At 39.9% G+C, this 13,070-nt stretch overlaps 1 protein-coding gene across 4 annotated transcripts in view; it reads left to right on the top strand.

The window, feature by feature from the left end:
- LOC135215295 (uncharacterized) overlaps window positions 1-13,070 on the top strand; it is a 95,774-nt gene that overhangs the window by 47,323 nt on the left and 35,381 nt on the right. For all 4 annotated transcript variants that reach the window (XM_064249842.1, XM_064249844.1, XM_064249843.1 and 1 more), the window contains exon 3: window positions 6,953-7,063. In XM_064249842.1, the coding sequence (XP_064105912.1) occupies window positions 6,953-7,063 (111 nt within the window). The remainder of the gene's footprint in view (window positions 1-6,952; window positions 7,064-13,070) is intronic.

Raw genomic sequence — 13,070 nt, 5'->3', positions numbered from 1 at the left:
AAGACTCCTACAGCCACTCCTGCAGACACTCAGGTCGAGGAAATGTCATCTCCCATCTACAGGAGTCGGAGTTCGATGAGATACAGAGTGATGATAGCAACACGGAAGACGACTGACGGACAGGGAAAAGTGAATATTGAACATATTCTACTTCCTCAAGCCCCACATCATCCATCAGAAGATGCCCAAGATTTTGCTGGCTGACAGGATGCTTCCCCTGGTGGTTGCCTGTTGACTGTGGGTGACCAAGACCATGGAGGGAGTTGCATTGTGTGTGGTGGCGGCGTGGACGGGCTGAGAGGACCCCCAGGTGTGGCGGTGGCTTCAGTTGGGCTGAGGAAGTCCTAAGGCACGGCAGCGGCGCTGGGTGGGCAGAGCAGGACTGCAGGTGCAGCAGCAGTGTCGGCAGGCTGAGGAGGCCCACAGGTAGTGGTGTGGGGTTGCAGAGCAGGCCCACAGGTGTGGCAGTGGTGTCAGCGGGCCAAGGAGGACTACAGGTGGTGGTGTTGGAAGGGCGATCAGGTCCACAAGTGCGTCAGCAACGTTGGGAGGGCTGAGCGAGCCCTCAAAAGCGAAGGCCACATGGGTTTGGGGGGAGGTCAAGGAGGCCCACAGACAGCGGCGTTGGGCGGGCTGAGCAGGCCCACAGGTGCGGCAGTGGTGTCGGGCAGGCAGAGAAAGCTCCAGGGTGTGGCAGAGGCTTCGGGAGGTTACCTGGGGACTCACAGTTGCGGCAGTGACATCAGGGTAGGAGCTAAGGAGGTATCTGGTGTCCTCCAATTGAGGCAGGGAAACTCACAACGTCGATGTTGATGTGTCTGGAATGCTGCCTGATTTTGTGTGTTGGCTGACCACACACAGCTATCTATCCTTGTGGCTTGTCTCACACCAAAACAGTCGACGTGAGTAGTGAATGGTGTGCCAAACCGTTAGTTAAATGCCGAAACACACCTGGGAAAGATGTGCCGTAGTGAGTCCGCTAACAGTGTTGGTGTTGCCCGCAGAGAGGAACTTTCAGAGACCTAGACTGTGGCACCGTTTTAAGTTGAGCGGCCATAATAAGTCCGTTAATGGCTGAGCCAAAACCGCTGTCTCACCGTCCAATCTGGGAGGTCATCAGTTGTGAGGACAAGGGAGAGAGACAGGTAAACATGGGTTATAAAGGAGGCTGCGACAGATATGCAGTATCCAACCCAAAGCGAGAGAAAACTGGCTCGGCCAGCAGAGTTGTGTTTTCTTACAGACATATATAATACACAAATAACTACAGATGCAGTCTGTGTTCATACATGGTAATTATATCGGTGGAAAGGCCAGAGAATTCTACATAAGATGATGTGCATTAGAATTTACCATGTTGTTATAATGGAATAAAAATAGCAAAGTGACATTGACCTTACCTTCCTGTATTCTTGTATATTTTCCTGTCTCCTGGAATGGCTTCAAAACCTCACAGATTTTTAGAAAAATATTGTTCTTAGTAAGATAGAATTTCCATTTTTTCTATAGTGAAAAACTCAACACCTTGTAGGAGTCATCAACGTGACATCATCATCACGTCTTTTCCAAACAATAACACTGCTGTTGGGCAAAAAGCCATTTCCACTCTTCTAGCTTACCAGAAGAATGTTGATCATTCAAGTTAATCTGTGCATTATTTATAAACAATGGTTTCAGTAGTGTGTTGTTGTAGGATACACAAATAGGTGGGGAAAAGGAAGCCAAGTATGCTGGCATTGTATTCCCAGTGAAAGTGACAGGGTAAGGAGAAGTAAGTTGTTGGCAGCCACTACCTGTCCAACTCATGCAAGGCTTGAAAAGAATTAAGATGAAAGAGAGCGGTGGGACAGAACACTTCGTGGTATTTCTACAGAAGCAGTCCGCACAGACTGCAAGGAATGTAACCGCGGATATGACATCCACTAGAGATTGGGGGCCATCCAATGTATTTTGCCGTGTTTAGTACTGGCCCCTGGGGGTTAATTACAGTTGTCTGAATAAATATTACTTAAAATTCTTGTTCAGTAGGTAAAACTGCATAGAAAAACTGCAACTGCCATAGTCTAGGCTGCCGCGGAGAAGTACCCTAGATCTACCCACTTCGTAACCTGGCTCAAATTACTCAGAAGGTACAGTAAGTTCCAGAAGTGAAGTGACAAATTTCAGGGGATTTCGTTCGAAATTCACCAACTGGCAAAAAAACTCGTAGCTGAAAAACTTTTTTTTTTTCTACAGTGAAAGCTCTATCAAGCAAAATAAAGCTAACATATGATGCACAAATATCAAATCTATGATATTTATAACAATCATAAGAAAACATTACGGTAATAGTAATTATTTTAAAGTATAGTTATTACTTCAAACTATAGAAACTAAACAATTTGAATTCTCGTTCAACACACAATTACCAACATTACCAATGTATATTTCGAGCAATGTGGAAACAAATATTTAATATCATAGTGTATTATCAATTATTTTATCGAAAATGCATAAAACCATGCAAGTATCAATAGAATGTAAAGGGAAAGTCTCCGCGACATTAAACATAATCAATGATTAATGCACCTAGATTCAATAGAGAAGTTGGGGGTGGTTGGCAGTTCTGATTCTAGCTCCAAGGACCGAGTATAAAACACCATCTTCGAGAAAGGCTCTAACCTCTGCTGCTACCTTCAGGTGACTAGGCCTAGTTCCGGGCATTGCAAGGATTACACTGCAGGGCCACTGTCTGTTATTTAGGCAAAGATAGAACCTTCAGGACCGACACCAGGACCTGTTCTTGCACCTGGGAAACAGACTCGGTATATAAAAGATAAGAAAGACGGTCGCAAGCAACCAGAACACCCATAAAATCACCACCTGGTTAAGTAGGGAGACGACAGACCCCAACCACCTCCTCCCTCTACCTCTACCTCTACTTCTACCCACAATACTAACTCCACCATTTTCACCTCAACCTTTTGCCTCAAATCTTCTAATCATATCCCAACCGTGAAATTTAAGACTGAATTTGCGTAAGTGGGCGTATCATAAGGGAGTGATATCACCAAAATTAATATTTCCACTGACAACCAGTAATCAGTTCGATCCAGTCAAGTATCATTGTATAACAGAAATTTATTAGTTTTTTGGGGATATATATATATATATATATATATATATATATATATATATATATATATATATATATATATATATATAAGCACCCGAGCATGACCAATAGGCCTAGTGCTCGATTCTTAAAACAAACCTCTGGTTATTCCTGACTAGATAAAAGGGTCCTGAGAGAGAGAGAGGAGAGAGAGAGAGAGAGAGAGAGCATAACAGGAGATACTCGAATTAAAATAATGCTCGCCAAGCATATTCACACTCCGGATCGTATGGACAAGAATAGTCTCACTTATGCACTGAAAAAAAAAAAAAAAAAAAAGGTGGAAACCTACGAAGATACTTGTGTGAGGAGTGGACAAAGAGGCAAGAGGCAGGTTGAACGCAATTCCGCATGCAAAAATTTGCACAATCGAGAAGTTCGATTAAATTAGTAACTAACAAGCTGGGAAATATATTTACTTGATTTTTTAAATAGGCCTAACCATGTAACCAATGCTAAACGCGCACATAACTTGGATTTCGTTTTTTTTTTTTACACCAACTTGTCTTATTTATATTTAATTTAATCAGATGTTCAACTTCTCTGTGCTTTATCAAAAGAAATCATATTAACTTTCGATATAACGCTAAAAGCAGAAAGTTAATTTACAAATATTAGGCCAAAGCTCATGCACTCGGTTCCTGCTGCCACTCTATGGTGAACACTTGATATCACACTTTGAGAGCCGCAGATGTGTCTTTGGGGAATTTTTGTTCATCTTTTAATAAACAATTATTGAACTAACATTGATCATTCACTGGGGTAATACTTTCTGCGCTTATACAGTTAATCACTGATACGTATTATCAGATAAATAGGATGACAATGATTGGAATAAAATATACTAACTGGCAACCCCACAAGTTTCTAAAGAAGTACGATCAATTCTGAGATTGTCGCTTCACTTCTGGAACTTACTGTACATGATAGAGCACTTGCTCAGTAAATGAGTAATATTATTAGTAATTCATAAGACCCAGAACCTCGCCCCGCCATGTCTACACTATCGATGAAACGTCTGCCAACCATCGCTTAGAAAGACGTTCCAATAATATTTTTGCGCCACTACCAGCACACAGACAAAAGTGTTCCCCCATACTACATATCTAATTCGACCTATCTTTCAATTGGAAGTTGATCTTTATGAAATAATATATTTTTATGCAAAATAATAGAGCATAAAGCATTTGTATGTTGAAATATTCAGATTTACATATTTTCGTTGACATTCTTTTGGAAGACTGCTCAAAATGTACGCGACTTCACTACATTGAAAATTTAAAGCGTTATTATGCCATCATGCCACCACATTCCCATGTACACATAAAATACATAAATTATAATTCCATGTTTTTAGAGTAACAGCTGGTATTCACAGAAAATGGATCGAGATAAATGACCAATGAATTTCAGACCCTTCTACTATTAAGAGTGCAGTGACTCAGATATCTTGCCCTCGTGTGAAAGTAGTTTGATACTGCTGGATTCTAAACTTTTATGGAAAGCAAAGTAATAGTTATTTTTTATTTAAATATTTATTCTTGCTATGGAATGTTTTTTCCTCTCATGGTAAGTGAAGCTAACAGGCTGAAAAACCTGAAACACAAGCAAATTAGAAACTATTATTTTCACATTTTGAGAAATTAATACAGCACTACACGCGAATGCATATACAGTGTAATAAGCAAGAGAGAAACCGTACCCTGCCATACATATGCAGTGTTCACAAAACACTTGACAAAGTTAAATTAGGTGAGAGCGTCGTCTGCCATTGTTCGCTTTTGCCCACCGTACTGCACAGGCGCTGATATGCTTCATTTGTTTACAAACATAATCTATCCTATTTGCAAATGGATAGTATTCAGATAAATGATATATCACTTCATAAATAATGTATCGCTTTGTGGTGGTCCTTTGTTTTCATATGTTATATACGCATAGGTATAAAGTTTTGAAAAAATAAAACTCAGAAATACACAGTGCTAGATAGGGAACAGTTTCAATAAATGCAAAGAAATAATTGAAATAACAACATAATAACAACAATTGAAATAACAACATTGTGGACCATTTATATTTACAAAATATAAATGGTCAACAATGAAATACGTTCACAGCAAATTCTCTTGTTTTATAAGCGTAGAGTTTTGTATATATGAAGTCGATCTTTTTTATTTTTATTAATATTTCTTTATATATTTGCAATATTCAGTTTTCCTTTTCTCTACATCACTGTCACATGGAACCGTTTATATATATATATATATATCTATATATATATATATATATATATATATATATATATATATATATATATATATATATATCAATAGAGAGATCCACAGTAATATCCTTGTTTATCGAGATATAATATATTTATACAAAGCTTAAAGCTTTCGTCCATCCTCCTGTGGACTTGATCACTAAGTGATAAAGTCCACAGGAGGATGACGAAAGCTTTAAGCTTGTATAAATATATTATATCTCGATAAACAAGGATATTACTGTGGATCTCTCTATTGATTTCTTAGAAGCACGATACAGTGTTTTTATTCATATATGTATATATATAATATATATATATATCTATATATATATATATAATATATATATATATATATATATATATATATATATATATATATATTGGACCACTGCTAACTATTTCTAGAAAAAAAATGGAAATTCCATTTTACTTAGATGATATTTTTCTTATATTCCGGGAGGTTTTGAAGCCATTCTGGGAGATGGGAGAGTATGCAGGAATTCGGAGAATCCCGGCGAATCCGGGACGGTTGGCACCCTACTTTAATTGTTGGCTATGCTAGTCACGGTTTTAGTTTATATATCATAAATTTTGGTATTATTAGCTACTACCCACGTAACAATGATTTTGCCTTTGATTGATTATAAAGCACTGTCCATGTATATACATATTTTATACAATTTCAGTACAAATTCACTGTAGATTAACCTACATGAGATTAAATACAATGTTTTATGTATTTATAAATCGTTGCCAATTATATATATATATATATATATATATATATATATATATATATATATATATATAATATACACACACACACACACACACACACATATTCCAGTCAAGGGCAGGAATACGCTGGTGACTCACTTCTTTTATTGCATCCTACATTTCGTGATTCATAATTACATCATAAGGAATTCTATAGAAAATTTAATAAATTAATAAAAGCACTGAATTATGTTGAAATATAAATCATTAAAAATCTACAAAGAAGTTAAAAATCGTATCCACTAGAGCATACCTCAATACATACACACAAGGCACAAAATTACGACACTTATGGTTACACCAGAGCACATTAAAATGAGCAAAATCACACAACACTCCTAACAGATTACATGAAAAAATACATTTTAATTTTTCAGAATGCCTTTTTTTTTTTTTTTCAAAGAATGGAAAAACAAACCAAGACAATGATATACTTATTCAAAAAGCAGAAGACGCTAACCTTGCAACGACAGGACCGCACTAACAGTAAAAGAAAAGCATACATACACACACACACATACACAAAGGATCAGAAGTACAAATAGTAATGAGCTATGTGAGGGTAATTGGCTTAGCTTGAATGAGGACGACTCGTTATTGATGTGTGGCACAATTTCGGCGCTAAATGCATTGCTTGACTTTCAGAAAATAGACAATGTTAAGCGTGGTGACAGATGCAACTGACATTAAATCGAATGTTTAAATTACAAGTTGGTTATACCTAATACACCTATTTTTTTATTTTTTTATTGCAGGTAACAGTACAGCTGACAATTCAGAATCGACAAGCACAGGTAGAAGTAGTTCCCTCTGCATCTGCCCTTCTCATTCGTGCTCTTAAAGAACCGCACAGAGATAGAAAGAAGGTAATGTTGAATATTGTATTGTTAGTGAGTAGATAATTTATGTTCAAGATAAATTGCTTGGCTCTTTAAGAGTAGATCAGAATAGGCTTACAGTAGGCCTGACAACTACCTGATCTAGAAATCAGGAAGCTTTGCGCATGCACCCACACACACAAACACCACAAAATTTGTTTTTATTTATGCATACCAACTTCCTTGCTGCTGCTGCTTCTGTTGTTTGCTTGTTTCTAGTTAGTATACGTTCATAAATTACGTGATGAAGCCATTTAGTTAATTTTCAGGTGTTATTTTAGTGTATACATATATAATATATTTATATATATATATATATATATATTGTTATAAATGTTTCGTTCCCTCGGTATTGAATGTGAAGATGTGACTTTCTGGCATTCCTAAAAAGGACTTGTATGAGAGAACGAGGTTATAAAAAACAAAATCTATGGCTGAAGGCTGATATTATTGAAGGGAGGAATTTACATAAAACTCTGGAACTTAGTTTAAATGAACTTATATTTACATCTAAATTACGTGAGCAGAAATTCACAATTTAAAGGTGACCGGGACTTAAGTAGGTCCAGAGATAAATTAAGGTGGTTGATTGCAGGTCCACTGGAACATGTGGCTAGGAATGACCCAGACACAGATATAATTTTGTGCAGAGGTGGTTATTTAAATAAGAGCATCATACCCAAGGGTTCCCAAATTTCCTCTCACAACCAGGGACGATAGTTGTCTGCAAAGAGATTGTATTCTAGCATCAGTACTAAGGGGATGGACACGTGGAGAAATGTTACAAATTACTTTCTCTTAGTATTTCATATCAAAGCTCACTCTCAAGGGGCATAGAGTGACTGGGAGCTTATACAGAAAGGAATATTATGTTGCATGATTAACTAGGGAATGTTATATCACTACAGGCATCACAAGGGGAATTAATTAGAGCACTGAACGAAGACAGGGAGTGAGAAGCTGAGCCAAGAAGGGGGGAAGTCGCCTTGGAAAGAATAAAATGAAATACAGTTAAAGCAAAAAACGCTCACTGACTGCACTTTAAATTACTCTCTACAGTACCTGGAAGTCCGTGGTCTTGTTGTCTTCTCATGTGGGTTCCCCAGAAGAGCAGGGGAGCAAAAGGGGAAAGTAGTGGTGTGAACACTTCTGCAGGTGGGAGCGTCTTGAGCTCTGGGATGCATGCGAGGCTTCTGAGGAGGAGCTGTAGTTAACGTCTCCCTTTAAAATCTCTGGTATCAAGATGCTCCGCCTCTGTAGGATTAATTCTGAGAAACAACTAATTGGGATAGACAAGATGTTTAGAGAGAATGCAGGCTTTCATTTCAGAGGGGCAACTCGAGAATGTACGAAATTCTTTTATAAAAGTGTATTACTTTGCTTGGTTCTGGGTTAAATCCTAAACACCTCCCCATTCTAGAGGACATTTCAACCCTAGGCGGGCTGGAATGGACAAGACAACCCAGAAACAAGGACAAATGACAAATACAAATTATTGAGCCTTCTATACTCCCTTGAGTGGACTTATGACATAAAATAAAACAAATCTCTGCGGATAATAATTTTCACATTTGAGTGTTTACTTGACAAGGCAGAGAATTTAAAATAATTTAATTCTTGAAAATTAATGAAATCAAGAAAGATAAAAATAAAGTGTGACATGACTAAAGATACTAATAACTAAAATTTGCTAGAGCACAATAAAGAAAAATCAAATTTTATTACTCTTAAAATATAATGTCACACTAGAAATGACTGTTAAAATGAACAGCAATAAATGATCAAATGATCTTAACTCAACCTACAGGGTTAATTGTATACTTAATTCTATCATGTATAATACTGTCAGCTTATTGTTTAATGCAACACATGCTATTAGTTTGCCCTGATGGGGCAAAATGACACGTTTCTAGGAGTGTTAATAGCCCTACGATTTTGTTAAGTAATTTTGTCCTGTGCCATTAGGACGGCACATAACAGTATTAATTTCTCCATAGGGAATATTAGTGTAAATTAACAGGGACAGAATTAAGAAAGTAATTATCCGTAGAGAGGAAATAAAATTACACAAATATAAGTCTCACGAGAGACATTGACAATTACACAAAATATGGACTAGGAAGGAACATTAAATCAACAATTAAATCAAAACAATGTATGATCGAGCCAGGCTTTAAAATATAGCTTAGGTTATAGCATTTTGTTGGCTGAAAATTTTCCTAGTCGCATGGAATGCTGAGATCTTTGAAGTTTACATAATGCCCTGATAGTAGTTCCTAATGGAGTACTAATCTATAAGGCCTGAATGGCTGGCGGATGGAGCTCTGCCTAAGCAGAACATACAATGGAAATAGATGCCTAAAGGTGATGATGGAGAGGAAAGGAAACTATGAAAGAGAAGATATAGAGAGTACAAAAATAGAAACAGTTACAAAAGGATAAGAAGGAATTAAAAGCAGCAGAACCTGGCACTCTCCTCTGGATGGAGAGGGTCAGAATTCTCTATAAGAGGGTGGCACCGTGCCAAGCACTAGTGCAGAGAGACACTATTGACTTTCATAGGGTTTCTGAAAACCTCAACACCCTTTTCCCTTCTTCCTTTGACTTCTCCAAGGTTGGTTTGGCGATGCTGTGGGTGCGTTGAAAGACTCAAATCCTTTGAAGATGCCGGAGGGGCATCGGCTCCATCTGCTGTGACAACCGGGGCACTGGCACTCGTCCCCGTGCCTAGTGCTGCTTGGCTCAGTTCCTTGAGTTCTTTGGCCAAATAGGGTTCAGCAGAGTCCTTACCTATGTGACTGGTTAGCTGCTGACGGAAGGGGAGTGGAGGAGGAAAAGCATCCTGGACTGAGAGCTCGAGTCTTGCCTTGGTACTGCCACTGAGGCCGTTCCTGGCGTAGTGAGAGGATTCGAACGTGGCGCTACGTCTATGAGGGACGGAGCCTGTCACTGCCTGGTACCTTCAAGTGTCATGGATTGTGCAGAGGTAGTTCTGGGAGGCCCATGGAACGGGTCTGGAGCTATGTAAGAGCGGGGCCCCTGAGACGGTACAAAGGTAGGGGGAGACTTAAAATCTTGTCCTAGCAGGATGTCATAACCTCTTGGAATATAGGTAGCTACTGCCATGGTACATATCTTGTGTGACTCTCAACCGGACAGTAGGCAAGAACTTTTTGACATGGTTGACGAATTGGAGCCTATCATCCCGAGCTCCATAAGGAATTTTATTCTCTTGAATGATGTTATATCTGCGCACCAGTGTCATTGAAAACTCGGACCTGGTAGGCAGGATAATGTCCTCAGGGAGGTGCAACAAATATGGGGTCTTGAGCAGGAGGACCAACAACAGAGGGATTTGTCACTGCCATCACAATGGCAGTAACAGCAGCTTTCTTTGGACATCCCGGCCAGGCAGTGGTGAGCTTACGCACTTTGCATGAGTCACAGAAACTCTTGCTAAAATCAGGCCAGGGCCGGTTGTTTCAGTTCCAGTAGTCGTTATTCTTATTATTATGATGATGGGGTAGTCCATTCTGAGGAGTAGCGGCAGCTTGCTGAGGAGGATCCAGCTTTGAGAGGCACTGCTCTGTGGTGTGCCCTTGTTTATTGCAACGCCCACACACAGTCTTCCGTGGAGGATTGTTGGGGTGCTGGGTAGGCTAAGAAGTGGCAGCAGGAAAGAGAGGAAGATCAGGGCAGGTTTTTTCTTCAAAGAACTCTGCAGTGGATGGTGTGTGTTATAGACGTCCGCCCATCTACAGCACTCTAAAATAGTCTTAGGAGCCTTTGCCTTCAAGTGGGTGGCAAGATCAGGGGGAGTGTAGGACAGGAAGTCTTCCAATTAAAAAAGTTCTTAGACCTCCTCAACAGATGTTGCATTGGAGGCCTTTGTCCACTTCTGGAGTGACAGTGTCTTATTTGCTACTCACCCTGTCCATTTTTGGTTAGCCTCCTTGGCCATGCTCCTCCACTTCTGCCTCCACTGGTATGGGGTCAACTCGTAAGCCCCAAGGATTGCCTCTCGGACGAGGGTGAGGTCTTGTCACTCATTCAAGAGGAGGGCTTTGAATGCAGTCCGCCCTTTGCTAGCGAGATGCTGCCAAGGAGGAGGGTCACTTCCTGAGGGGTTGGATTGATGTTTTTGAACACCTGCTCGCCAGGTGTTGGGCTAACTATCGTCCCAAGTCCTAATGAAGGTTCCCATGCTGTGGAGGTGAGAGTGTGATGGAGGGGGTGGGGTGCAAGGGGCATCACACTTGGGGGTACCAGAGTGGCACTCTGGACTGCCACAGCCAGTTGATGTGCTCTTTCTCCCTTTCAGCTGCCTGGAGTGCTCTCTCAGCTGCTTCTCTTTTCTCTTATGCTTCTCTCTCTTTCTCCCTTTTTGCTGCCTGGAATGCTACCTCAGCTGCTTTTCTTCTCTCTTGTGCTTCTCTCTTAGCAGCTTGGAATGCTCTCTCATCTGCTTCTCTTCTCTCTTGGGCTTCTCCTTTCTCCCTTTCGACTGCCTGGAATGCTCTCTCTGCAGCTTCTTTCATTTTATTGTTCCCTAATTTATCAGTTTTGTGCCCTCCAGCCCCATGACTCTTCCAGCTTTGGTGAAGGCCTTAACCTCTTCCAGAGCTGCGTTATGGGCCATCTTCTCAGAGGTAAAACGCTAGTAGTCTTGCCTGGGGATAATAGAATGGATGGAAGTCACCAAAACTGTAAATGTCACCAGGGTATGCAGAATACTCAACGCTATACCAGGGAAATAACAAGGATCCCTATGGCTGGAATATCTGCAGAACCAGACAGTAAATGAGATCCAGGTAAATAACAACTCTACCAAGCTGTAACAGAATGCCATGTAAAGGCGGAACACTCGGAGCCTATATTTGGTGGCAATCACCGCAAATCTCTGTAAATACAGTTACTACTGGCATGTAGTAAGGGAGAAAATTCGACACTGACACTTAGCAAAATCGTCGTAAAAATCTCTGTAAATACAGTTCCTGCTGGCATGTAGTACAGTGGAAAACATAACGCTGCCACTTAATGAAATACTGGGGTATAAAAAATAAAGAAAAATTACCATGTACTCATGGAAAACTCAACGTGAATAGACGTGGTAAATGCAGTTGATAAAAAATGTATATGGGATTTCCATCATCTCGAGGACCAGACGGAAAGGAAAAAAAATTCTTTTTTACCAGCGCAATTCCTCGGTCTTGTCTTACCCTTCAACACTAGTCGGCAATGCTCAGAAGCCTTATTTTGTCACAGCTAGCATTGGAAACAATAATGATTAAGGAGAGAGAAAGACTAAATATTAAAGATTCTCTCACCACTGTGTACAATATGCATTGCACCAACTTCATGGAATTTGCATTATACCCTTTAGCTATATACTATCTCCCTCGCAAACTAAAGCTGTACCAAATCTAACTTTTGCAAAATTAAATTCCTGGAGATTTTGGCTCTCACATGGGCAGAGGGAGGTTTGGGGAAGGGGTTTGGGGAAGGTTGGATTCACACCTGGCCTTAACCAAGGCCACAGTGGGGACTTAGAGAACGGCAGAGAAGGAAAAACAAACACGTGCCCATAAGTAGCTGCCCTTTTGTGTGTGAAATGCAATATGTACCTGCCCTTTTTATTTCTCTTTACAAAGACTGAAAACACTGACTGTTTATATTCTTTGTCGCTATTTCAAAGTTGAATGAATTTACGCTAACACTAGTTAATGTTTAACTTACTTACTCTTCTTTTCTTTTTCCATAAAAGGGGGGACAATACTGTAGGATTCGATTGGACACGTGGCCATGGATTTCTCCAGGAACAATCCTTATATGTACAAGGATTTTAATTTTTCCTATCCTGCCTAAACATGTGGGTGATACTGCGGGGAGAGAGAGAGAGAGAGAGAGAGAGAGAGAGAGCTTACAGACCTTACAGACCTTACATCTTGTTCGGGTTGCCCCAGGTCCCTCAGTGTGAGGCATCTCTAATGTCTAC

Source organism: Macrobrachium nipponense, chromosome 5 (assembly GCF_015104395.2).
Source record: "Macrobrachium nipponense isolate FS-2020 chromosome 5, ASM1510439v2, whole genome shotgun sequence".
NCBI lineage: Eukaryota > Metazoa > Arthropoda > Malacostraca > Decapoda > Palaemonidae > Macrobrachium > Macrobrachium nipponense.
The sequence above is the reverse complement of the archived record's forward strand: the minus strand, read 5'-3'. Positions and strand labels throughout refer to the sequence as shown.